Raw genomic sequence first — 23,509 nt, forward strand, 5'->3', positions numbered from 1 at the left:
CGCTCCTTCGCCAAACGGAGCTGCGGTAATCAGCTGGCCGAGAAACAGCCTTTTGCCTGCGAGCGGCGATGCAGCTCAGAACAAGGCTGGATGATGGACAAGCTGCCTCTGTGTGCCCTTAGATTGAACCACAGAATTGTAGCTGGAAGGGACTACGAGGACCATCTAGTCCAACCCCCATGCAGTGCCCAATGTGGGGCTGGAACCCACAACCCTGAGATTATAAGAGCTTCATGCTCTACCATGTTACCCCAGTCTTCCAAAAGTGGAAGTCCAAGACCTTTAACATAGCTGTAGCACTCTCTCTCCCCGTGTGTGTGTTTTGCAGGCAGAATTTTGTAATCTGGTGCCAAGGACAAAATATGGTGCCCCATTATTCTTTATTTTCACAATGATTCCATTTGGTACAATTGCTTTCTAATGGATCTTCTCAGTAGATAGATATCTGTATAAATATAGCTTTTGTTATAGTTATCATTTTGCATCTCCTCCGGAGTAAACCCGACACAAATCTGGAGTGGAGTCCCCAAGACTGTTGGATGGTGCCTTGTATACGCCTCCTTCCAGCAACTCCTGCAGCCAAGCATATTGCTCTGCTTTCCTTTGGACCCCATCAGCGAGACCGAGAGGGGAGCCTTGTCATCTGGGCACCCCAGGACCTCCATACACACTGCCCAGGCTTGCACCCCAGAGAGGTCACTTCCGTGCAGCTAACACAGTGGTTTGACTTCACCCCCAGAGTCATCTACCATCATCTCTTAAGACAGACGGATGCCAACAAGAAGGGTTAACTGGTCTAAATCAGAATTTGTGCTTATTGATGATGTGTGCTGCCCATCCATTTTTATAGTAAGAATTTCCATTTGTCTCCCACTGAACTAACTTACCTGGGAATTCTTGTTCCCAAGGATACTGTTAGCACAGGACAACTGGACTCTTACACATATTATCAAGAAAACACAGTCCAACTTGGAACGGTGGACACTCTTCCATGTGATGAAAATGAATGGGCTACCCAGATTGAGCTAGGTGCTGTGGGGTGCCCCACTCTACACCACCCACCTCTACTTCAAGCAAGCACCTCTGGAACCCGGTGTTGCAGGACCTGATGCCCTTGGTGAACTATACAAAAGCCACCCTCTACAAGACCCCACTGGGCAATGGCAAATTTCATGTGAATGACCCAAGGGAGGCCTAGACCAGAGAGCTGGACTTCCCGATACACTTGAAGCAATGGCAAACGGCCTTGGCCTCTGTAAGGTTTGGCTCAGATCTTCAATTACGGAGCTACTTAGTGATGGACAAGTGGGGGACAGACTTAAAATTCTCAGGTGCTCCATTATAGCCAACTCTGTGGGCCTTGATGAAGGGGCAATGTAACTGGACTTTTGTTCGCCCTATTGGTCAAAAGACGGGTGTTGCAACACTGGAAGGGGAGTATCCCTCCCCATAACGGCTCAGTAGTCAGAAGACTTGCCTATTCTTACAACATACGAAAAGGCTACTTTCACCAGGCAGCACAAAAAGAATATGCACTCCGAGATTTGGGATCCATACTTCTTTGCATGAAGTACATGTCCAGTGGGCTCTGCCAGAACCTATTCCTTGCCAGTCTCTGTTTCTCCCCACAGTCTCCTTCCCCTACCAAACCCCCTTCTCCCTTTTAGTTTAGAAGATCCAACAGTATTTACTTCAGCTGTGAAAAAAATAACCATACTGAGACTTGAAATAAAATCCTATACCCGACATGCAACATGACCAGGTAGAAAATCTTTTAATGACTGACAAATTCAGACAGTTTCTGCCCTTCCAACAGGGCTAAAAGTAAATTAAATATTTTACGTCAGCCCCGGTGTGCAGAGCAGAATGCCCAAACGCCAACCTGGCACAGGTCTTGCCAGGGCAAAGTGCCTTGGGGAGGATCTCCCGCCAGTCTTACTAGCGTTGTCTGGCAGCTGTCAGAGAAGCATCAAACAATGCAATTTCCTCCCTATTGGTGGTTTCGGTGCACCTTGCGCTTCTTGCTGGGGGTTGGCCGAGCTTTCGCACCTCCTGGAGAAGGCCGAGCAGCCTTCAAGGGCCTGGACCGCTTCTGGAAGGAGCCTTGCCGTGAGACCGAGAGCAGTTTCTTCTGCTCATCCCCTTTCAACTCTCCTTTCGCAGGCTGCGCCTTGGCAGAAAGTTTCTGTTTTGCAGGCTGCTTCTTAACGGCCTTCGACTCGATGTGCTTCCCTGCTTTAGCCGGCGGCTCAGCTGGTACTGCAACAGATCCCTCTTCTGCTGTTTGCACGGCTGGCTCCCCGCTTGGCTCTTCATCTGGAAACAGAAGCAAGCGTTAGACCAGAACAACAGCAGCAACACTGGAGCAAGCAGGAAAAGAGCAAGGTGGGAACAAGCCAAGGAACACAAAGAAAAAAGAAAGCATTGCGTTGAACCCAAGGTTCTAGAACAGACACCCCCAAACTGTGGCCCTCCAGATGTTTTGGCCTACAACTCCCATGATCCCTAGCTAACAGGACCAGTGGTCAGGGATGATGGGAATTGTAGTCCAAAACATCTGGAGGGCCGAAGTTTGGGGATGCCTGTTCTAGAAGCTCTGCAAATGCCATCTTGGTAGTCAAGATAATTAATTGTTAGGTGTTGTAGCAATGAGCTCACCAGTGTTTATATTCACTTGCTTTGCTATAAGCTAATTGGCTTGCTTGAGGAGCCAATTATGGTGCTGGAGGAGACTCTTGAGAATCCCATGGACTGCAAGAAGATAAAACCTATCCATTCTTAAGGAAATCAGCCCTGAAGGACAGATCTTACACATATTATCAAGAAAACACAGTCCAACTTGGAACAGTGGACACTCCTCCATGGGGCAAGGTCCTTTGGAAGGACAGATCCTGAAGCTGAGGCTCCAATACTTTGGCCACCTCATGAGAAGAGAAGACTTCCTGGAAAAGACCCTGATGCTGGGAAAGATGGAGGGCACAAGGAGAAGGGGACGACAGAGGACAAGATGGTTGGACAGTGTTCTCAAAGCTACCAACATGAGTTTGACCCAGGGGTCCCCAAACTAATGCCCGGGGGGGGGGGCAGATGCAGTCCAATTGCCTTCTAAATCCGGCCTGCGAACGGTCCGGGAATCAGCATGTTTTTTACATGTTTGGAATATGTCCTTTTATTTAAAATGCATCTCTGGGTTATTTGTGGGGCATAGGAATTCATTCATATTTTTTTCAAAATATCGTCCGGCCCCCAACAAGGTCTGAGGGACAGTGGAGCGGCCCCCTGCTGAAAAAGTTTGCTGACCCCTGTTGACCAAACTGCGGGAGGCAGTGGAAGACAGGAGTGCCTGGCATGCTCTGGTCCATGGGGTCACAAAGAGTCGGATACGACTAAACAACAACAACAACAACAACAACAACAACAACTGGCTTGCTTTGACGTTATCTTTATCTGTGGGCTTGGGGCGCTGGGCTCTGAGCCCAGAAAGGGGAACTATCTGTAAGATTTGGGTATTTGCCACTTATGCCCTCATCTGGTCAGGTGAAGCAATGGGAAGTTCTGGGCCAAGTGACGTATGCTGCTTGGTGCATACAGAATGTATCAGGGCTGGGCGATATCGGGTTTTCAACATTGTGATATATCAGCAGCTAAATACTGCAATATGCTGATATAGCACAAAGTCTGGAATGTATCTCAGCTGTTCCTTCCTTCCTTCAAGGGAAACAAGCATACAATACCAAACTGAAACACATAAAAAAGCATTATTAACTAAAAATGCTCACCCTGCAATAACATAAAAAAGGATACATCCTACCCAACCAAAAGATGCAGACTAATTAAGAGCAAAAACAGGCTGCTGGGAAAATAAGAACGTCTTCAGCAAGCACCATCACTCAGGTTATATTTAAAGCAGAACCAAAAACCTAAAAATATATGCTAGATGCCACAACCCCACCGCTTCAAAACAAAAGCATTACCACTTGACTAAAGCTCAACAGGATCAGAATGTTGCAGAGAGCAGTTCAGCAAAACTGCGTAACTGGCAGCCAAGAAACAGTTTCCAGGATACAGAATTGTGGAAGCGTTTTTTTGGCAAGAAAACAAAGGTTGCTGATGAGGCAAACCCTCCACCCAGTTACCTTTTGGAGGCTTGGGAATGGCATTGGAGAACTTCTTGAGCTTGGCGACAAAGAAGCCATCCATATTGTGGGTGTGAGGGTAGAAGCGGCGAGTGGATTTCAAGGTAGGGTGGAAACGGCGCTCCCTAAACCTGAGTGTCGAGGGGAACACAAAGATTGCATGTTGTGAGTTGCTGAGAGCCATGAGAATCATGAGCTGCTCTTGCATTCCAGCTTTAGGATTAGAAAGCCACACCTGGTAAATCCTTCCTTGCCAAAGTCCAGCCCTGTCGGCACCAGGCGGACATTGCGTTTCTTCAGAGCATAATCGACCACCCACTCGTTTTCCTCCACCTGTCAAACACAGACAATGGGCGGTCAGATTCCTTAAAAACGTAAAGGTAAAGGACCCCCGGACAGTTAAGTCCAGTCAAAGGCAACTATGGGGTTGCGGCGCCCCTCTCACTTTCAGGCTGAGGGAGCCGGCGTTTGTCCACAGACAGCCTTCCAGGTCATGTGGCTAGCATGACTAAACTGCTTTTGGCGCGATGGGACACTGTGACAGAAACCAGAGTGCACAGAAACGCCATTCACAGTATGTTTCCGAGTGTTGGTGCTGACCTTTAAAACCCTAAACGACCTCGGTCCAGTATACCTGAAGGAGCGTCTCCACCCCCATCGTTCTGCCCGGACACGGAGGTCCAGCGCCGAGGGCCTTCTGGCGGTTCCCTCCTTGCGAGAAGCCAAGTTGCAGGGAACCAGGCAGAGGGCCTTCTCGCTAGTGGCGCCCGCCCTGTGGAACGCCCTCCCATCAGATGTCAAAGAGAAAAACAGCTACCAGATTTTTAGAAGACACTGAAGGCAGCCCTGTTTAGGGAGGCTTTTAATGTTTAATCGACTATTTTATTTTTCTGTTGGAAGCCGCCCAGAGTGGCTGGGGAAACCCAGCCAGATGGGCGGGGTATAAATATCAAATTATTATTAATTAACCATCCTGCCACAGCGGTACCTATTTATCTACTTGCACTGCCATGCTTTTGAACTGCTAGGCTGGCAGGAGCTAGGACAGAGCAACAGGAGCTCACTCAGTCGCGGGGATTTGAACATTCAACTTTCTGATGGCAAGCCCAAGAGGCTCAGGGGTTTAGACCACAGCGCCACCCGCATCCTTAAAGCTTCCTACTGAAGAAGGGGTGCTCCACTGCCTGGGGCAGCGAAGGGGAAAGAAGACTCACCATGACTGAACAGGTACAATACACAATGTAGCCCCCGGTTTCTGAGGCGGCATTAACCGAGTCAATAGCACTGAGCAGCAGTTCCTTCTGCAGGTGGGCACAGCGCAAAATGTCCTTCTCATCCTGAAAGAACAAGGCAGGCAACACATCGGTGATAGTGAGATGAAATGTTCGTGTAGCAGCACTTTGTTTACACCTGGGATGGGGAAATCTGCGGCTCTGCAGATGGTGCTGAACAACAATTCCCATCAGTCCCAATTGTCAAGGTGGGAATTGGACTCTCCAATGCACCTGGAGGGCCACCCACTCCCCACTACTGGTTTACATTTCCCAACAGCCCTTAAAGAAACCTCCTACCACTGTGATTCCCATTTGTAGGTGGCGCGGAGGTGCTAAGGATGAGACAGGACTTGCTGAATGCAGCGCAGCAAATTCATGGCAGAGGTGGGATTAGAAGGCACTTTCTGTCACTACTCAATCCAGAGTTTGGGGAGGGGCCTCAAGAGCCAAAACTCATGCTTGGCATGCAGAATGCTTCAGAGGGTTCAGGCCCTGGCGTCACCAGCTAGAAGGATCTTAGTTAGCAGGCCTGAGGCCTAGGAGAGCCTTTGGCAAAGACCACACCAACACTGTGATTGGGTATAGGTGCCTTCGTGTGTCATTACATCTTTGAGTTCTTTCAAAAACTATTAGGTTTAAGCCACCTGGACCTGGCAATTGGTTAAGTTTAAAGAATAGGTCCATTAGCCCTAAAACTACATTCTGTTTGACTTCTTTCTTCAGGTTCTCTCCCCACAAAACTGGTTCAGGTGTGGCAAGTGGCAAGCCTCTTTTGAAGTGTAGGCAGGCATAAATAATCAATTCAGCTTCTCTGCAAGCTCCCTCTTCTCGTGCGATAATCCTTTCACTTAGCTATACAATGGCCAAAATGTTCGCTGCCTGCCTGGTTGTCACCGTAACACTTGTTTTTGCCAGAGCTTGTGCTTAATTTCACTCTCGTCTGGGTCACACTGTCCCCCTTTCAAAAACGAAGGCCTTCTTGCCTTATTTCGCTTCCTTGCCTTTATTCATCAAGCACGCTGGCATCCTCTTGCACTTCTCGTGCCTTTAGTAATCTGTGGCATACTTGTTGCTGTCAACACACCTCTCTCACTTCCCCCAAAATATCCTCAAAGAGGTTTTTGGTAAGAAATAAAATGAAGCAGAAGTGCAGCTCCAAGTCCCTCTCTTTCTGCACACAGATTAAGACACCCCTCCAATGCCCCACTGCAGCGATTAAGGCCCAACTCACCTTATTGGTTTTAACCGTGGGGTCTTTTGAAATAACACCTGTTCCACTGCAAGGAGCATCAAGCAGAACCCTGTCGAAGCCGCCCAGTACCTTGGGAAAGAAAAATGCAATTCAGGAGGACATTTCTCCCTCAGTTCTACATGGTCTCTCCCTCCCTTAGGCTGGAGACCAAATGCTTATCTTAAAACCTTCCTGGTCAGCAGAAGACACAACAGGGGCAAATGTCTCTGCCCATCCCCATCACTTGGGGATTCCTTCTCCCCCCAGCACAGAAAGGAGGTGGCAGAGAACTCAACTTGAGCGGCTGTCACTCTTGCCTTGTCTCCGTCTGCACTGGTGGAATTCTGCCCCGTTTCAAGACAGCATCTGTACCCGCTTCCTCACAAAGTGGACCCTCCCCGCCAGGGATCCACTGGGTCAAGGAAGGTCAGATCCATCAAAAAACAAAACAAAACCCCCAATGCCCTCAACCCACCTCCTGCTCAACCATATATACCTTGGGGAACTGGCGCCCGTCGCAGTTGCTCACAACAGCGTTTGTGACTCCCAAGCGGTGCAGATTGCCCACCACACTGCGCAGACGCTCGGCATTGCTGTCATTGGCCAGGATCACACCTGTGTTCTTCATCAGCTGGGCTGCCAAAGCAGAACGCAAATGGGTTAGCGCTTGCAAAAATAATAACAACAGGTCTCCCTTCAGCCCTGATCATTAGAGACTTAAAATTTCTCCCATACATCTTGTCCTTGAGGCCCTTAGGCAGCTCTGTACCTATCAAAGTTTGGGCTTACCGGTACATGTGAATTTTCTGGGCGCCCCTCCACTAGGGGGAGAGGCAAGTTCTTTGGAGAATGACTCCCTTGAGCGCTAAGAATGGGAGGGAACTTCCATACCCTCCCTTATTGCAATCTCTTACCCTAAGCTAGATGGCCAGCTGGAAAAGGAATATGAATTGCACCCCACAAGCAGCTAAATTCCCAAATCGACAACTCAGGAAAACAAGAAGCAGGGCAGATTGCGGGCCCTGTAGAAGAGTCCACACATAAGCTCAAAATTGTCCAATGAGCCATACTTGTCAGCTCCCAGTGACCCAAAAACACAGCAAAGGTGAGCAGGTGGGATTAGTTTCTCCAAAAACACAGGTCAACTTGCAGGTGGTTTCTCTTGGGACACAGCCATGACATCAGCAAGAGGACTTGGTATTTATTTATTAAATACCGCCTGTCAGGGTTGTTGTGACTACTCTTGAGTAACGACCTTCCACATGCTTGTCTTTCAGAAGCTTTTATTAGTGCACATTATTTACAGTGTAAAGAACTGCTGGATTCATGTCTACTCGCTCAAGTCAAGATTCCTGCACTGCCCCCCTCTGCGTTTTAGACCAACATAAAAGCCTCGGAACTGTGAAGCGCCTCCCTTTTCTCCTCCTCCTCAATTCCAGCGTCGGGGGGGGGGGGAAGGGGTCTCCGTTCTGACTGATTCCTGTCCTCTCTTTCCCCCTCCCTCTCTCCCTGCCTATGGAGCAGGGGCTCTTGGATGTTGCCAGAGCCCTGGCACTCCCTCTCCGTTTCCTGACTCCCTCCATCAGACCCTTCGCTCTTGTGACTGCTGGGAGACGGGCTGCTTCAGATGAGGGGGGGGGGCTGTTCTCTGTAAGCCCTCCCCCTTACTCCGCCTCTCTTTCGTAGATCTCAAGGTGGTTCACAACAAAAAATTACAATATAAAAAAGACAAAAATATATAATAAAAATAAGACAAAAACAAAACCAATAACCCACCCCTTCCCACAACACATTTAAAAGGACATCTGATGTCAGTCAGCCCAAGGCCTGGTTGAAAAGGAACGTTTTGCCTGGTGCCTAACGATGCATGAAGGCACTGAGCGAATTTTCCCGGGGAGAGCATGTCACAGGAGCACTGCAGAAAAGGCCTGTCTTTGTACTGCCACCATCCAGACCTCTTGTGGAGGAAGCAAATGAAAAAGAGTCTCAGAGGATGACCTCAGGGTCTGATTTAGCCCAGGTGCATGTAAGTAGAACTAGATTACAGTGGTACCTCAGGTTAAGTACTTACAGTGGTACCTCGGTTTACAAACACAATTGGTTCCGGAAGTCTGTACTTAACCTGAAGCGTACTTAACCTGAAGCGAACTTTCCCATTGAAAGTAATGGAAAGTGAATTAATCCGTTCCAGACGGTCTGTGGAGTACTTAAACTGAAGCGTACTTAACCTGAAGCGAACTTTCCCATTGAAAGTAATGGAAAGTGGATTAATCCATTCCAGGCGGTCCGTGGAGTACTTAAACTGAAAATACTCAAACCAAGGCGTACTTAAACCGAGGTATGACTGTAATCGGTTCTGGAAGTCCGTACTTAACCTGAAGCGTACTTAACCTGAAGTGAACCTTCCCATTGAAAGTAATGGAAAGTAGTTTAATTCGTTCCAGACAGTTCCGCGGAGTACTTAACTTGAAAGTACTCAACCTGAAGTGTACTTAACCAGAGGTATGACTGTACCTCTCCCCTCAGTGGAAATATGTTGGGTGGGGGCTCCCAAAGAGCCCAGCTGAGGTTCTGCTGTTCTGTGGCCTAGTTTTCCCCAAGCCCATGCTCCAGCTGAAGTTTCCTTCAGTGAGACAGCCTCTTAGCCGGCAGAGAAGAGCAGCACTCTTGTGCTTTGTGGTCCATTGGGAGGCAACAAGATGGCAGAACAGACCCCTCTCCCCTCCCACCCCTGTCCGGTCCTAATCCACCAGTACCTATGTAGCTGGTCTTGCCTCCTGGGGCACAACACATGTCCAAGACGCGCTCGTTCTCCTGGGGGGCCAGAGCCATGACAGGGAGGAGGCTGCATGCTCCTTGCAGCATGTACTGGCCGGCCAAGTATTCTGGGGTGGCACCTGGTAGAGGGGGAGATGAAGCAAAGCCATGAGAAACCAGCTGCTGAGGAATGTGGCGGTGTTTTTCTTTTTCAAGGGGTGTGTGTGTGTGAAGGGAAAGATAACACACACAGCCTTCTACTCACCTATAGGCACAGAGGAGTCATACACAACAAGCCCAGTTTTGGACCACTTTCCTAACGGGTCAAGATTCACCCCGCGGTTTATCAGGGCCTGTGGGATGAAGTGGAAAGGATGAGAGCGAGCTTTTGTCAACCAGGGTTAGGCTGAGGGTGGGTGGGGGGCTCTCCGCCAGCTACACACCTGAGCCAGGTCGCGCCGTCGTGTCTTCAGCGTGTTGGTGCGAAGGGTCACCGGCCGAGGGACCTCGTTGGACTCCAAGAAATCAACCAGCTAAATGTGGGGTGGGGTGGAGAGAGAAAGACCAAAATGAGGCATGAGAGCCACCTATGAGCAGCCGTATTCTGAGAGTGGCTAACCAGGGGCCTGTGGGGGAAATCCCACAAGCAGGATAGGCGTGAAACACCATTCTCTCCCTACATGCTCCCCAGGGATTGGTGCTGCTGCTGCCACTGGCGTTGGAAGTTCCATCAAACCATTTTGACTAGCAGCCACCAATAGACCTATTTATTCTCCATAAATCGATATCAAAATACAGTGGTACCTCTACTTACGAATAACTCTACTTACGAATTTTTCTACTTACGAATGGAGCTCCGTCCGCCATCTTGGATGTGGTTTAGATAGGATTTTTTCTACTTACGAATTTTTTGATAGGGTTGCTTCTACTTACGAATTTTTTCTCCCAATGCATTCCTATGGGATTCGACTTACAATTTTTTTCGACTACAAATGTGCGTTCGGAACACATTAAATTCGTAAGTAGAGGTACCACTGTAAAAAGAAAGTTAAGAGAGTGGCTGTCACCACATCTTGGGGCAATGAATTCCATAGTGTGTGGGAAAGTATTTATAATAATAATAATAATAATAATAATAATAATAATAATAATAATAATAATTTCTTTGGTGTGTCTTACATCTCCTGCCAACAAAGCCCTGTGCCTGAGAAGTCAGGTCAATAAAAGTGAAAAGATGTACAGTGTTCTGTTTTAGTGGTTAGGGTGCTGGAGACCAGGGTTCAAAATCTCCTACTCAGCCATGAAGCTCACTGGGTGATTTGGGACTAGTCACTGCCTCTCGGCCTTACCTACCCCTCACAGGGCTGTTGTGAGGAGGAAATGGGATGAACTTTGAGCTCCTCTGAGGGAAGGTAGGATATAAATGTAACAACACCGCCTTGTGCTGCCCTAGGGCTGGAGTTCTCAAACGTATTGTCCCAAGGGCTCAAATGAGGCTTCTGGAAATTGTTGGACCACTAGTCGCAAAACGATGGTGCATGAGCACAGCCAGTCCCAAGATGATGGCTGATGAAGAGTGTGTTTGGCATAATCACTTGGCAGTTACTGTGACAGCTTTTCCCTTGTGGTAATGAGTTCCACAGCTCACCTTTTTTCAAGCTACATTTATTCTAGAGGTATTGTGATTCAGCCCCCCCCCCAAAAAAACTTTCAGGCAAATCCTGATGCCTCTATGTCAGGGGTCAGCAAGGTTTACTCCTGTGGGCTGGATCGCGTCTGTGCAGACGTGATTTCTGGTGCTGCGGAAGCGAGTCCCCACTCTGCCAGTTTAGCGCAGCGTGCGGGTACTCGCAGAGTGGGTGGCTGGGTTCAGGGGCCGTTTAAACGACCCCCGTGGGCCACAGGTTGCCGACCCCTGCTCTAAGTGACGGTTGCTTTTACTTCTATATTTTCTCCTCCCCACTCCCACAGGCCTCTCAAAAGTTGTTTTAGCCATCTCCTGTAGTTTCTTCTCCCACTCTCCTTTCACACTCAACTTGTACCTTATTCCCCTGCCCCCAAACTGCCAGTCAGTGGACCTTGGAGGTTTCAGTTAGTTAGTTAGAAAAAAAGATCCTGCAAGCCTTAAGTCTTCCAAGAAGAAGAAGAAGAAGAAGAAGAAGAAGAAGAAGAAGAAGAAGAAGAAGAAGAAGAAGAAGAAGAAGAAGAAGAAGAAGAAGAAGAAGAGTAGTAGTAGTTTGGATCCGATATCCTGCTTTATCACTGCCCTAAGGAGTCTCAAAGCGGCTGATATTCTCCTTTCCCTTCCTCTCCCACAACAAACACTCTGTAAGGTGAGTGGGGCTGAGAGACATCAGAGAAGTGTGACTAGCCGAAGGTCACCCAGCAGCCGCATGTGGAGGAGCGGAGACCCGAACCCGGTTCCCTAGATTGCGAGTCTACCGCTCTTAACCACAACACCACATGGGCCAGTGACGTACAGCCTTCAGGTGCTGTGCTACTTAACCGCAGTTCAGTGCAGCCTTCCCCAACCTGGCTCCCCATCACTCTGACCATTGGGCCTGCTGGCTTGGGTCTGGAAGAAGCTGGAGCCCAACAACATGTGGACTCCAAAATACAGTAGGGGCATCCCCAGAAAGAAAATATCCAGGCAGAAAACTGGTTAGGATAGCAATAATGTAAAGTACCTCGGAGAGTGGGAAAAGCTCCATCAACTTCTCGATCAGGAAGTCGCTGTAAGAGTAGTAAGCAGCTAGGTCCCGGCGCAGAAGGGCGAGATATTCCTGCCGCGAGTGCCCCTCCTCTCGCTTCGCACTGAAATCTTGAAGCACCTCTATGTTGTCCTTTATGCGCTGATGAATGAGCTGCAGGTCAGGGGGCTGCGCAGGTGATTAGGATGTTAAGGAGCAACAGCAGAGAGAGGGGTTGAGGCCTGATCCCAATACAGACCCCCCCCAGCTGGCCCACTTGATTTTTGATTTGATGATTTAATTTCTAGATTGCTTAATATATTAAAAACATCTCCAAGCAGTGTACCACAAAGAAGCAGAAACAGACAACTTAAGACAAGGTACAGTGGTACCTCTACTTACGAATAACTCTACTTACGAATGTTTCTACTTACGAATGGAGCTCCGTCCGCCATCTTGGATGCGGTTTAGATAGGATTTTTTCTACTTACGAATTTTTAGATAGGGTTGCTTCGACTTACAATTTTTTTTCTCCCAATGCATTCCTATGGGATTCGACTTACAAATGTTTTCGACTTACAAATGTGCGTTCGGAACGCATTAAATTCATAGAGGTACCACTGTATTACAAAAACACACTGTTACATACAGAAATGCTACATTTATACAGTGCCGATTTCATACTGTATACTCCCGAGTGGAAAATTGGATCCTTACAACACTTTGGAGCAGCTAAGAATTCAAGGACCTGCACACGTTGGCATTCCTTGAAACAGCCCTGTAAAAGCAAGCTGGAATTACCACTCTGTTACTGCGAACGAAGAGTTTCAAGCCAAAGGGAAGGCGCTAGATATCTGAACCAGGAGATTCCCCCAGCTCACAGACACTCATTCCCATTACAATGTAGGTGCTTAGCTTGCATGTGGGGCCCATCATTTAAAAACAAAAAACTTGCTGCTCCCAAAGGTTCCCTGCTGTGATACCAGATGACTTTCTGGGGGGACTGTTCCCCAAGCCTCCCACCATTCTTAATTGATTACAAAAATAAGAGAATTTTTTCTTTTACGGACTTCTCCTCGCTGTGATATTTTGATGCCATTTTAAAAAATTATTATATAGTTTGTGGTTTTATATTTTGATTTTGTTCCGTGAACTGCCCTGGGACCTCTGGGAATAGGGTGGTATATAAATTCAATAAATAATAATAATAAGAAGAATTTATGATGCCAAGGCCCCCCATAATTTCTCTGTTTAAAAAAATGTAACCGTGTTTTAACTGAGCACTCCCCAAAGGGCTCCTAATGTGGTGCCAGAATATTTTTGCAACACACCCTACAAGACCCCCCAAAATCTGTCCTTAATTTTTTTAAAAAAGATTGACCATGGTTAGGATAACCACTTTTGTTGGAGCTGGGTCAACGTGGTCTTTGGCCTGAGAAAGGTTAGCTCCCCGCTGCATCGCAATGACACGCTGCCATGCCAAAGTGAGGCCCATGGGGGCCACAGAGGAAAAGGCGTGCAAGGAAGCCTAAGGCAGCCAGCCCAGGGCAACACGGCACATCTCCCCCCCCCCTCGCCCCAAAGACATGTAGGCACTCCCATCTCCAACCAAGAGGAAGGATATCTTCCTTCTCTATTTCCTGCCCGCTGGGAAGCACAAAGTTCTCCTCTGTGTCCACGTTGAGCTGCAGGTCTGTGTCCTTGCTTTGCTCCTGCGCTGCGTCCCGTTTCCGTGGCGACGTCTCACTCTCACTGCCACTGTCATCGTCGCTGAAGGCCGGGCTGCATCCAAGGAAGGGAAGCATTTTAGCAGGAGATTTTACCACTCGTCAGAGTGCATACCCCTAGGCAGAGGGGTAAGCCAATGTTGTTCATTCTTTTATTTTACATCCCACTTTCCCCTAAGGATCTCCCCCTCCTCATTTAATCCCCACAACACCCCTGCGAGGTAGGTTAGGCTGAGAGGCACTGAGCTTCATAGCCGAGTGGGGATTTGTACCTTGGCCTGCCAGGTCCTAGTCCGACACTCTAAGCGCTACCAGTGTTCAAAATTAACCAGTAGGGTTGCCAGACTCAATAGTGGACAGGACTTCTGTGCCTTTAATTGCCCTGCGCTCTCTTGAGTCTGGAAACCTTAAAGAGAAACCAGCAGAGCCTTTGTTTAATTCCCAAGCAAAGGGTCTGCTGGTTTCTCTTTAAGGTTTCCAGACTCAAGAGAGCGCAGGGCAATTAAAGGCACAGAAGTCCTGTCCTCTATTGAGTCTGGCAACCCTATTAGCCAGGCGCCAGTCCAATTGCGACCACGTGGCGATCTCTGGATGCCGTGTTGGCGACTGACATCTCCATCCAAACTGGTTCCTCTAGCTTTCTTAAGCAAGTAAGCAGAAGAGGTTACTTATTGCATTTAGATCCCACGGTCTTCTCCATGGTTCTCCCCGCTCCTCAGTTAATCTCTACAACGACCCTGTCGGGTGGGTTAACAGGCTGTGATTGGCTCCAAGGCTACCCAGAGAACTTCAGACTGAGTGAGGATATGGACCCTGATCTTCCAGGTCCTAGTTCAATACCCTAAACCAGGGGTCAGCAAGCTTTTTCAGCAGGGGGCCGGTCCACTGTCCCTCCGACCTTGTGGAGGTCCGGACTATATTTTGAAGATAAGAATGAACAAATTCCTATGCCCCACAAATAACCCAGAGATGCATTTTAAATAAAAGGACACATTCTACTCATGTAAAAACATGCTGATTCCCGGACTGTCCGCAGGCCGGATTTAGAAGGTAAATGGGCCGGATCCGGCCCCTGGACCTTAGTTTGCCTACCCCCTGCTCTAAACACTACACCATACTGGGTCCCTAGTTACTTTTGAACTACGGGGCAGCTCTATAAATTAAGCAGGTAAATAAATATGGGGGAAACGAAATATCATTTAGAGAAGGGTCTGAAATACTTTTCTTAAAGCTTGAGTTAGTTTTACTTGATGTCTTATAATGTGTTGTAAACCATTTTGAGATTTGTTTCTGAAAATATAAAGGGATATAAAAATGGAATGAATCATCATCGTAAGTCCAATGGGGGGACGGACGGTGCCTAGACATTCCATTGTGGCGACTGCAGCCTAGGTTTAAGGTGCCCAATTGGTGTTTATAGATTATATAGCCGAGTTTCTAACACTGACCACTGCACCATACTGGCCTCCATTTTGTGCCTTCCAGATATTGCTAGACTGTAACTCCCATCGTCCCTGAGCATTAGTCACATTGACTGAGGCAATGCCTGCTCTAAAAGGGTGAAGGGTTCATCAGCCCACAAAATCTAAATCTCTTGGTTTACTCACCCCTCCAGCTTCTCTTTCTGGGCAGCTTGTTCTATAGGCAAGAGCTGAGTTTAAATTTGAAAAAAGAAGAAGAGAGATACACACACAAAGAGGAGAGAGAGAGAGAGAGAGAGAGAGAGAGAGAGAGAGAAAAGCAGCTTAATCAAATGTCAGATATACACCTCACACATCAAGTGGGATAACACAGATCCACAACAGGAAGTGCAGTGGGGAAGTCGACACTGTTCATTGTACGCAGACACACAGATTGTTATCTTCCAAATTCACACATCTGTTTATGCTGGTTTGTATTTATATATATGTATATATATTTATTGCCAATTATTTTTTATTGATATTCCATCATTTTAAACAGATGGTCATGAAATTAATACAAATCCAATACAAATTTAAAAGTTGACTTCCCACTCATCCCAGATGTCCCCTCTATTTGCCTCCCTCCTTTTGCTGCTCCCAATAAAACAACTTTTCCAACTATCATTTCAAAATACATTCATCCCTTCTCTCTACACATCATCTGTTCAAGTACCAATTTCTGCTATGGCTTTTATATATTGTTATAAAAGGTAACCAGGGACCCAGTATAGGGCCTGCTGATCAGAAGGTCGGTGGTTCGAATCCCTGCAATGGGGTGAGCTCCCGTTGCTCGGTCCCAGCTCCTGCCCACCTAGCAGTTCGAAAACATGTCAAAGTGCAAGTAGATAAATAGGGACCGCTCCGGTGGGAAGGTAAAGGGCGTTTCCGTGCGCTGCTCTGGTTCGCCAGAAGCAGCTTTGTCATGCTGGCCACATGACCCGGAAGCTGTCTGCGGACAAACGCCGGCTCCCTTGGCCTAGAGAGCGAGATGAGCGCTGCAACCCCAGAGTCGGACACGATTGGACCTGATGGTCAGGGGACCCTTTACCTTTATAAAAGGTAAAGGGACCCCTGACAGTTAAGTCCAGTCAAAGGCGACTATGGGGTTGCGCCGCACATATTTTATATAAACCAAAAATTAAAAAATAAATCCTTCCAGTAGCACCTTAGAGACCAACTAAGTTTGTCATAGGTATGAACTTTCGTGTGCATGCACACTTCTTCGGATACACATGCACACGAAAGCTCATACCAACGACAAACTTAGTTGGTCTCTAAGGTGCTACTGGAAGGATTTATTTTTTAATTTTTGTTTCCACAATGTCAGACCAACACGGCTACCTACCTGCAACTTATATAAACCATTCAGTATTCCATTATTACTTCCATCAAAACTTATTTACACTCTTGAATTTATCTTAATGCTTCCAACCTTTCCAAGTGTACAAAATTCCCCCCCCCATATATTCAGTAAACATTTCCCAATCTTCTTTAAACGAATGTTCTTCTCGTTCTCTTAGTCTACCGTGTTTCTCATAAAGTAACACGTGCCTATAAAATAAGCCACGGCACGATTTTCATGCGCCGAAAAAAATATAAGACATACCCCGAAAATAAGCCGTAGTGCCAAGTGCAGTTCTGGAGGGCCTCGCCAAAACACCCAGCCAGCGGGACACAGCTGAAGCGCCGACAAAGCTCCCAGCAGCGCCGCACAGAGTCCCCCAGAGCCGCAGGAGGAGGAGGAGGATTCAAAGTGCTACAGAGCACTGCTGGGTCCCGCTGGCTCGGGGTGCTCTGCGTGGCGCTGCTGGGCTGCTTTCTCCTCCTTCGTTCCTGTCCCCCTACCGCCGACAGCAAGGACAGGTCCCAGGGTTTGGAGAAGCGCTGCACAAGCGTTTCTCCGAACCCCGGGATGTCTCCTTCCTGTCGGTGGCAGGGGGAGAGGATCGAAGGAAGAGAAAGGGCTTGCCTTCCAGGGAGCCAAGCAAGCAAGCGCCGCCACTGCCGCCAGTCCCCTGGAGCCCATAGGAATGCATTAATTGACTTTTAATGCGTTCCTATTGGAAACGGTGCCTCGCAAGACGAATTTTTCGTTGGACGAATTGACCGCCAGAACGAATTAAATTCGTCTAGCGAGGCACCACTGTACTTACCATATATTTTTAACACCTCACGGTGGACTGAAGATTCAGGCGGGAGATTACCAAGTCGCAGCTGAGTTATACAACACAAACTCTTTCCCACCCAACAGCAAGAATTATTTTCACCCATTTGTAATGGAAGGCCAAGAAATCCTTACCTCCTCTTCGTCATCAGAAGACAGATCTCCATAGTCGTCCACCATCTCCTCCTCACTTCCATCATCTCCGCTGCTCTCACCAAGTGCCCCGCTGTCCTCTTCATCGCTCTCTTTGGGTCTTGGTCTCTTTTTCCCCGAGGCCGAAAGAGTCAGCCAAGAAGCGTTGGCGTCGCTGAAGCCACGCCGGCGGCCATCTTGTGAGGCCGCTCTTCCATTTGCACCCTTCAACAAAGGCGTCTCTGCAGCTGCAAAGTAGGACCAAACGGAACTATTTAGAACAAGTCTTGAAGAAGACATGCCCATTTGTCCTCTGAAGCAGCAGAAGCAGTAGGAGTTGTACCTGTTCTAAAGAGTGCTTCATACTTCGGTTCCCTGAGAAAAATCCAAGTATTCAAGGCATCTAACTCAAACCAAGTATGGAGGCACTTTAGAGAAAGGCCAACAGGTATTGCAAAATATGAAACGCAAGATTAAAACAGTGAAGAACCAAAGGCATGCGAAAACCTGAAGTCCTTAGAAAGACTCCCATCGCACAAAAATATGGGGCCATGTCTTTAAAGGAATTAAAAAAAACACCATGTTTTTAAAAACAACATTTTTGCAGAATAACAATAACAATTTATTATTTGTACCCCGCCCGTCTGGCTGGGTTTCCCCAGCCACTCTGGGCTGCTTCCAACAAAGATTAAAAATACATTAAAAACGAATGGAAGCGAAAGAAGATGTCGGCAGGTCGGTCGTATGCCACAGCAAGCAATCCTGCCACAAGAATAAAGAGCTGAGCTCAAAGATCAGATCCACCTCCCAGAACCATGGCCTGCACAAGTTGTCATCGATCTTGTGTAAGTACTTTAATTATGTACTTCTATTAACTAGGACTTTTGCCAGTTAATAGATGGGAGTAAAAGCAAACTTCAACCTGTGATTGAGAGTTTAGGGCATAAGTGCTTTTTTTTTTTTGCTTTAAAACAGAGCAAGATATATATAGAACTTTTTTTGGGGGGGGAAGAGGTACATTATTGTGAGGGATTTTTGCTTGTAATCTCCTGACTCTGTTACAGCCTGTGGAATCAAGAAGGAATCCTGTCTTCTTCCTTCCTTTGAGACATCAGAAGGAGTCAGATAAAGACAGAAAGCTGCCCTGAACTCAAAATTTTCTAGCATCTGACGAGGGTTTGCTATTATTTATGGCGGCTTGTGACACAAGACATCTGCTGATTTTTAAGGTCCCTGAATTCTAGGGTTACTGCCAAATACGGACCAACACTGTTACCTTTTTGGATTATAAGTCTCCCGTTAAGGGAGAGCTCCCCAAAATCCCAGCAGAGGCAAGAGACGATGAAGATGGAATCTCTTCCACACCTGTTCCTGAGGCTCAGGAGACCACCCATAAAATAACAGGGTGTGGGGAGGAGGGGGCGCAGCTGGAGGTTGTGGGGAGGACAGAAATCCTGCTGGAATCGACACCAATGTCTGCAGGGAATCACCCCTGCTGGTTTTCACCAGGAAGGAAACACTCAACCACCAACATCTTTACATCCACCTGCTCTAGGCACTAAAGAGCAACAGCAGCCTCTTCGAAGTGATGAACAAAAATGAATTTGATGCCCCCTCACCTGTCTGGAGATCAGGGCCATCTGCATCTGCCTGGGGCTTTGTAGATTTGATCCGTCTCTTTGCAGCTCTAAAATAAGATAGGAGAATGAGCTAAAAGCAAGAATGGCTAAGACAGCAAAATACATCAATGTATGCTATGTAAAGTTTTAGCCGATAATTCAATAAGAGTTAGATTTAAGGAAACATTTGCTTTTTTCCCAAGTCATTTTGGTATCGTGTTGTCTAGGGGAAAAGAAAAATATATACAGTAAGATGAATGTGGCTATTTTTTTTAAAAAAAAATGATAGCAAGTATAATTTAGAAGATATATATTTTTAAATCCTGTTGCATTAGCAGGACTCTGTGCTGATTCCTGCTAGCACAACTATTTAGTTCCTAAGAATATCAAATATAAAAGTAGAGTTAACCATAGCCAGACTCACTTCAATCAACATTAACATGCAAGGGTTGACAATCTGTTGCCAGTTATGTTTCTCAATTTCTCATTCTAACCTGGACTGCTTGAGTATAAGAATCAAATCCTTAGGATTCAAGCCACACAGCCTTGTGGAAGCAAACCTACCACGAGAGCCATGCCTAAAGCAAACCACACGATTACTGGCAAATCTCATCAGAGATGGCCTACCAATGAGTGGCAAGCACACTCGTTTACAATGTGCATTCTAACATCATTTTCTTCAGAGAGCAGATAACATTAACAAAATCCAGGTTGATAGATGTGCTTAATGCAATCCGTCAACACGGAGGTCATTAATGAATCAATTAACACAGTGAAAAAACAAAGAACCAAAGTCTCTCTCCTTGGTGGGCAATAATTATTTTAAAATAAGAGCAAAGCATCATTCTGAATACACAGCAAATGCTGCCGCCTTCACAACCAACCTTCGTCGAGCATGACTGGAAAGCTTCTTTGCACTGTCAGAGGAATCTGGAGGTTGCGCAGGAGAAAAAGAACAATAAAAAAAAAATTCTTAGAAGGCTGATCTAGCAATATAGCAAGCAAGACCAAGAAAGCATCAAGGCTTTAATGTGATTTTTTAATGTATTTAATGTGATTTTAAATAGGACAAAAACTCAACTGGGGAGGCAGAGCTGCCAGGCTGCAATGCCATTACCCCCAATGAGAGATCTCTGCCTGTTGAGAGTTTTGAAACAGCCACCAGCACCCAGAGAAAGGAGAAGGGGATAGGAATCTCACAGGGTGAAAGCTGCTTTTTTGCACTGATCTTCTCTCTTTACCCATTTCTTTAGTGGCTCATTTCTCCTTGGGATGAGGCAAGAAAGGAAAACTTGCTGCTATGGTTTTCCCAGATGCAATGCCAATCCAGATTCGTGGAATAAGCTCTCAAATGTTAATAGCCCGCACATTTTTAAAGTAGCCAGCTAGGGGTTGGTGTAAGAGGGACAGAGAGCTCCATCTCTCCTACAACAGCTGCCTGACACATTTCTACACTGGGGAAGAGCAGTTCTCCATCGATTCTCCCACTCACCTGCGCACAATTCCTTGTCATCCATGGCTACCAGGCAAGGGCTTACATACAAGGCTGTCCCAAACCATGGTTTGGGTATTATGGAAAGAGCCCTGCAGACCCACGAGCTGCATATTCCTTTCTCTCCTTGCACACAGCAATCAATTGCCGTACTCCACGTTCCTGCTTGCAGCAAACCACCCCCCCCCCTATTTTGTTCAGGCAGATGAACCATAGTTTACATTTGCTTACCAAGCAGAATCAAACCCTGGTTTGCAACCCACATTTGCAGACAAGTGCAAACCATGGTTTGCCTGTCTGAACAAAACGACAAACAAGAGTTTGTCACAAACGAGAAGGAAATACTGGGCAACACACAAGGGGAAGAGAGCAAGGGACAGCCAAGGCTCGTTCTCAGAAGACCCAACCATTGTTTGTCACAAGCAGAAACAAAGAAGGGTTGGAGAAATGTCAGCCGGTATGTAAAGTATGTGTGTCAGTGGCTATGGAAGCTGTAGTCCGGGCACAGGCAACCTTGGCTCTCCAGATGTTTTGGAACTACAACTCCCATGATCCCTAGCTAACAGGGACAGTGGTCAGGGATCATGGGAGTTGTAGTTCCAAAAACATCTGGAGTGCCAAGGTTGCCTATGCCTGCTGTAGTCCAACCACATATAGAGGGACTACATTGGCTACCCAGCCCTATAACACTATGTCAGAAAAGCCATGGAGGGAACATTTCAACAGAAGAGGCAAGATGATTCCAGCCATCCCCCAACAAGTCTTTGAACAAAGCCTACACAAAGCCCTTTTCCAGAAGCAAAACAGGTTATAGGCTTATGCATACTAAAAACAAGAGCTGCAGCTCAGAAGACGCTGAACTCGACATGAAACACCAGTTTTCATGCAAGAGTGCAAAGCAGGAGACCCATGGAATACCCTACAGAAACCATGCAAGTTTTAAAAATTAAAAGCACGCTTCTTATGTTACCGTTGCCTCTTTACCTTGGCCTCTGACATCTGAGGCGCGTGTTTTCAGGACCCACCCTATCCCTGTGAACTGGTTTAGCTGATTTTAATTCTGAATTTTACATTGCTGGGCCCTGCTTGTGAAGAGCAGGTAGCAATAACAATAACACCTTCAGATCCCTAAAAACAACCCTATTAAGTAAAACTACTATCAACCCTATTGCAGATGCGGGGGTGGAGGCACAGCGGATTGCCAATGGCCACCAGTGATCTCGTGAGAAATAAGAGATTTGAACTAGCACGTGTGGAGCAATCTTAAAACACTGCAACTAAGAGGCAAATTCGAAGCAAATTCAACAGGACTTGCTTGTTTTTAGTTAAGCATACATAGGGCTTCACTTTTAGCACACTAGAGGTGGGCAGAAAACAGACTACATCCACTCTAGCAGCTAACTTCCATTATCAAACGTGGGTCCCCAGCTGTTGTCGGACTACAACTCCCGTCATTCCTGACTGCTGGTCCTACTAGCTAGGGTTGATGGGAGTTGTAGTCCAACAACAGTTGGTGACTCACGTTTGAGAAACGTTGGGTGATCCTCGCGGTCCCTACCAACTCTAAAAGTCTATGATTCTACATCAGGCATCCCCAAACTTCGGCCCTCCAGATGTTTTGGACTACAATTCCCATTTTCCCCGACCACTGCTCCTGTTAGCTAGGGATCATGGGAGTTGTAGGCCAAAACATCTGGAGGGCCGCATTTTGGGGATGCCTGTCCTATATCCTAGAATCGACGGCCCATCGGTGCGCGGCATCCTGCTGTCGCAGTGGCCGACCAGGCAGCTTAATCCCAGATCCCCCGATATACAGACAACAAATGCGCGCTTTCTACGCGCGATCTAAAATGCACGCGGACTGAGGTTTCTACAGTATGTGCACTCTCTGGTGTCGGCTCACCCGCGCCGATACTCTGCCCAAGATCCACCCCGCAGGGCCGAACCCAAAGTGTATGGGGAGGGGGGGGGGGTCCGCAATTTTACCAGGCGGCAGGAAACGAGCGAGCTCCTCCTCGGCTCCGCGCTGCTTGCGAGCCTTGCGCCCCGGGCCTCGCTTCACCTTGCGGGTCGGGTCCAACTTGCGCCCCATGGCGTCCCTCTCCCTCGGCGAGACGAGCTGGGATTCCTGCACGTGGGCTGTTCACTTTTCCCAGGCTCAGCCGCGCGCACTTCCTTCCTTCCGTCCCGCCGACGGGCGCTGATTGGCCAGCCTTGCCAAACGAATGCCTTTGTTTCATTCTGCATTCGCAGCCAAGTGGGTGGGCTGAGCCGCCAAGGCGAAGTTTCCGCTTTCGTGAGGCTGACTTTCCCTTTCCTTTCCTCCCGCGAGGCGGAAGTGAGGGCTGCCCGTGGAAACCAGTGGAGAAGAAGGAAACCCAGGATTTTATTTCATTTCATGACCTAGGGCAGATTTTGTTTACAACAGTTACTGGGGGCAGCAGCACGTAACTCAGGGAAACGCAGCAGTTGCTGCAAGCGCAGGTTTTCATTCATGGGGAAACATGCACTTTTGATTTTAGCTTAGAAGACAAAGTGTGATCAGTGTCTCTAACCTGTTCCTATCCCTCACTCGGCCATGACATTAGGGAGCCGCTGCCTGTCTGCCTAACGCAATCATAGAACCGTAGAGAAGGGAACGCGAGGCTCATCTAGAAGAAAAAAATCCCTTGCAATGCAGGAATCTCTTGCCCAACGTGGGACTGGAACCCAAGCCCCTCCTGCTGTACCGACTGAGCTATCCCAGGTGTGCTATCCTACCTCGCAGGGTCATTGTTAGGGAGGTTAAAATGATGACCAAGAGAATCGTGTATGACATCTTGAG

The 23,509-nt window shown here is 47.5% G+C and overlaps 1 protein-coding gene across 1 annotated transcript; it reads right to left on the reverse strand.

The window, feature by feature from the left end:
* Positions 1 to 1,758: 1,758 nt before the first annotated feature.
* NOP2 (NOP2 nucleolar protein) lies at positions 1,759 to 22,877 on the reverse strand. Its single transcript, XM_035141214.2, has 16 exons — positions 22,672 to 22,877; positions 20,078 to 20,123; positions 19,194 to 19,261; positions 17,578 to 17,822; positions 15,423 to 15,466; positions 13,713 to 13,870; positions 12,086 to 12,285; positions 9,842 to 9,931; positions 9,664 to 9,751; positions 9,398 to 9,538; positions 7,138 to 7,277; positions 6,642 to 6,731; positions 5,351 to 5,473; positions 4,372 to 4,469; positions 4,137 to 4,267; positions 1,759 to 2,316 (listed from the first exon to the last, which is right to left on the reverse strand). The coding sequence occupies exons 1-16, from the start codon at positions 22,775 to 22,777 to the stop codon at positions 1,991 to 1,993; spliced, it is 2,094 nt and encodes a 697-aa protein (XP_034997105.2). The 5' UTR covers positions 22,778 to 22,877; the 3' UTR covers positions 1,759 to 1,990.
* Positions 22,878 to 23,509: the final 632 nt, after the last annotated feature.

This window comes from Zootoca vivipara, chromosome 16 (genome assembly GCF_963506605.1).
Source record: "Zootoca vivipara chromosome 16, rZooViv1.1, whole genome shotgun sequence".
In the NCBI taxonomy this organism is placed as follows: domain Eukaryota; kingdom Metazoa; phylum Chordata; class Lepidosauria; order Squamata; family Lacertidae; genus Zootoca; species Zootoca vivipara.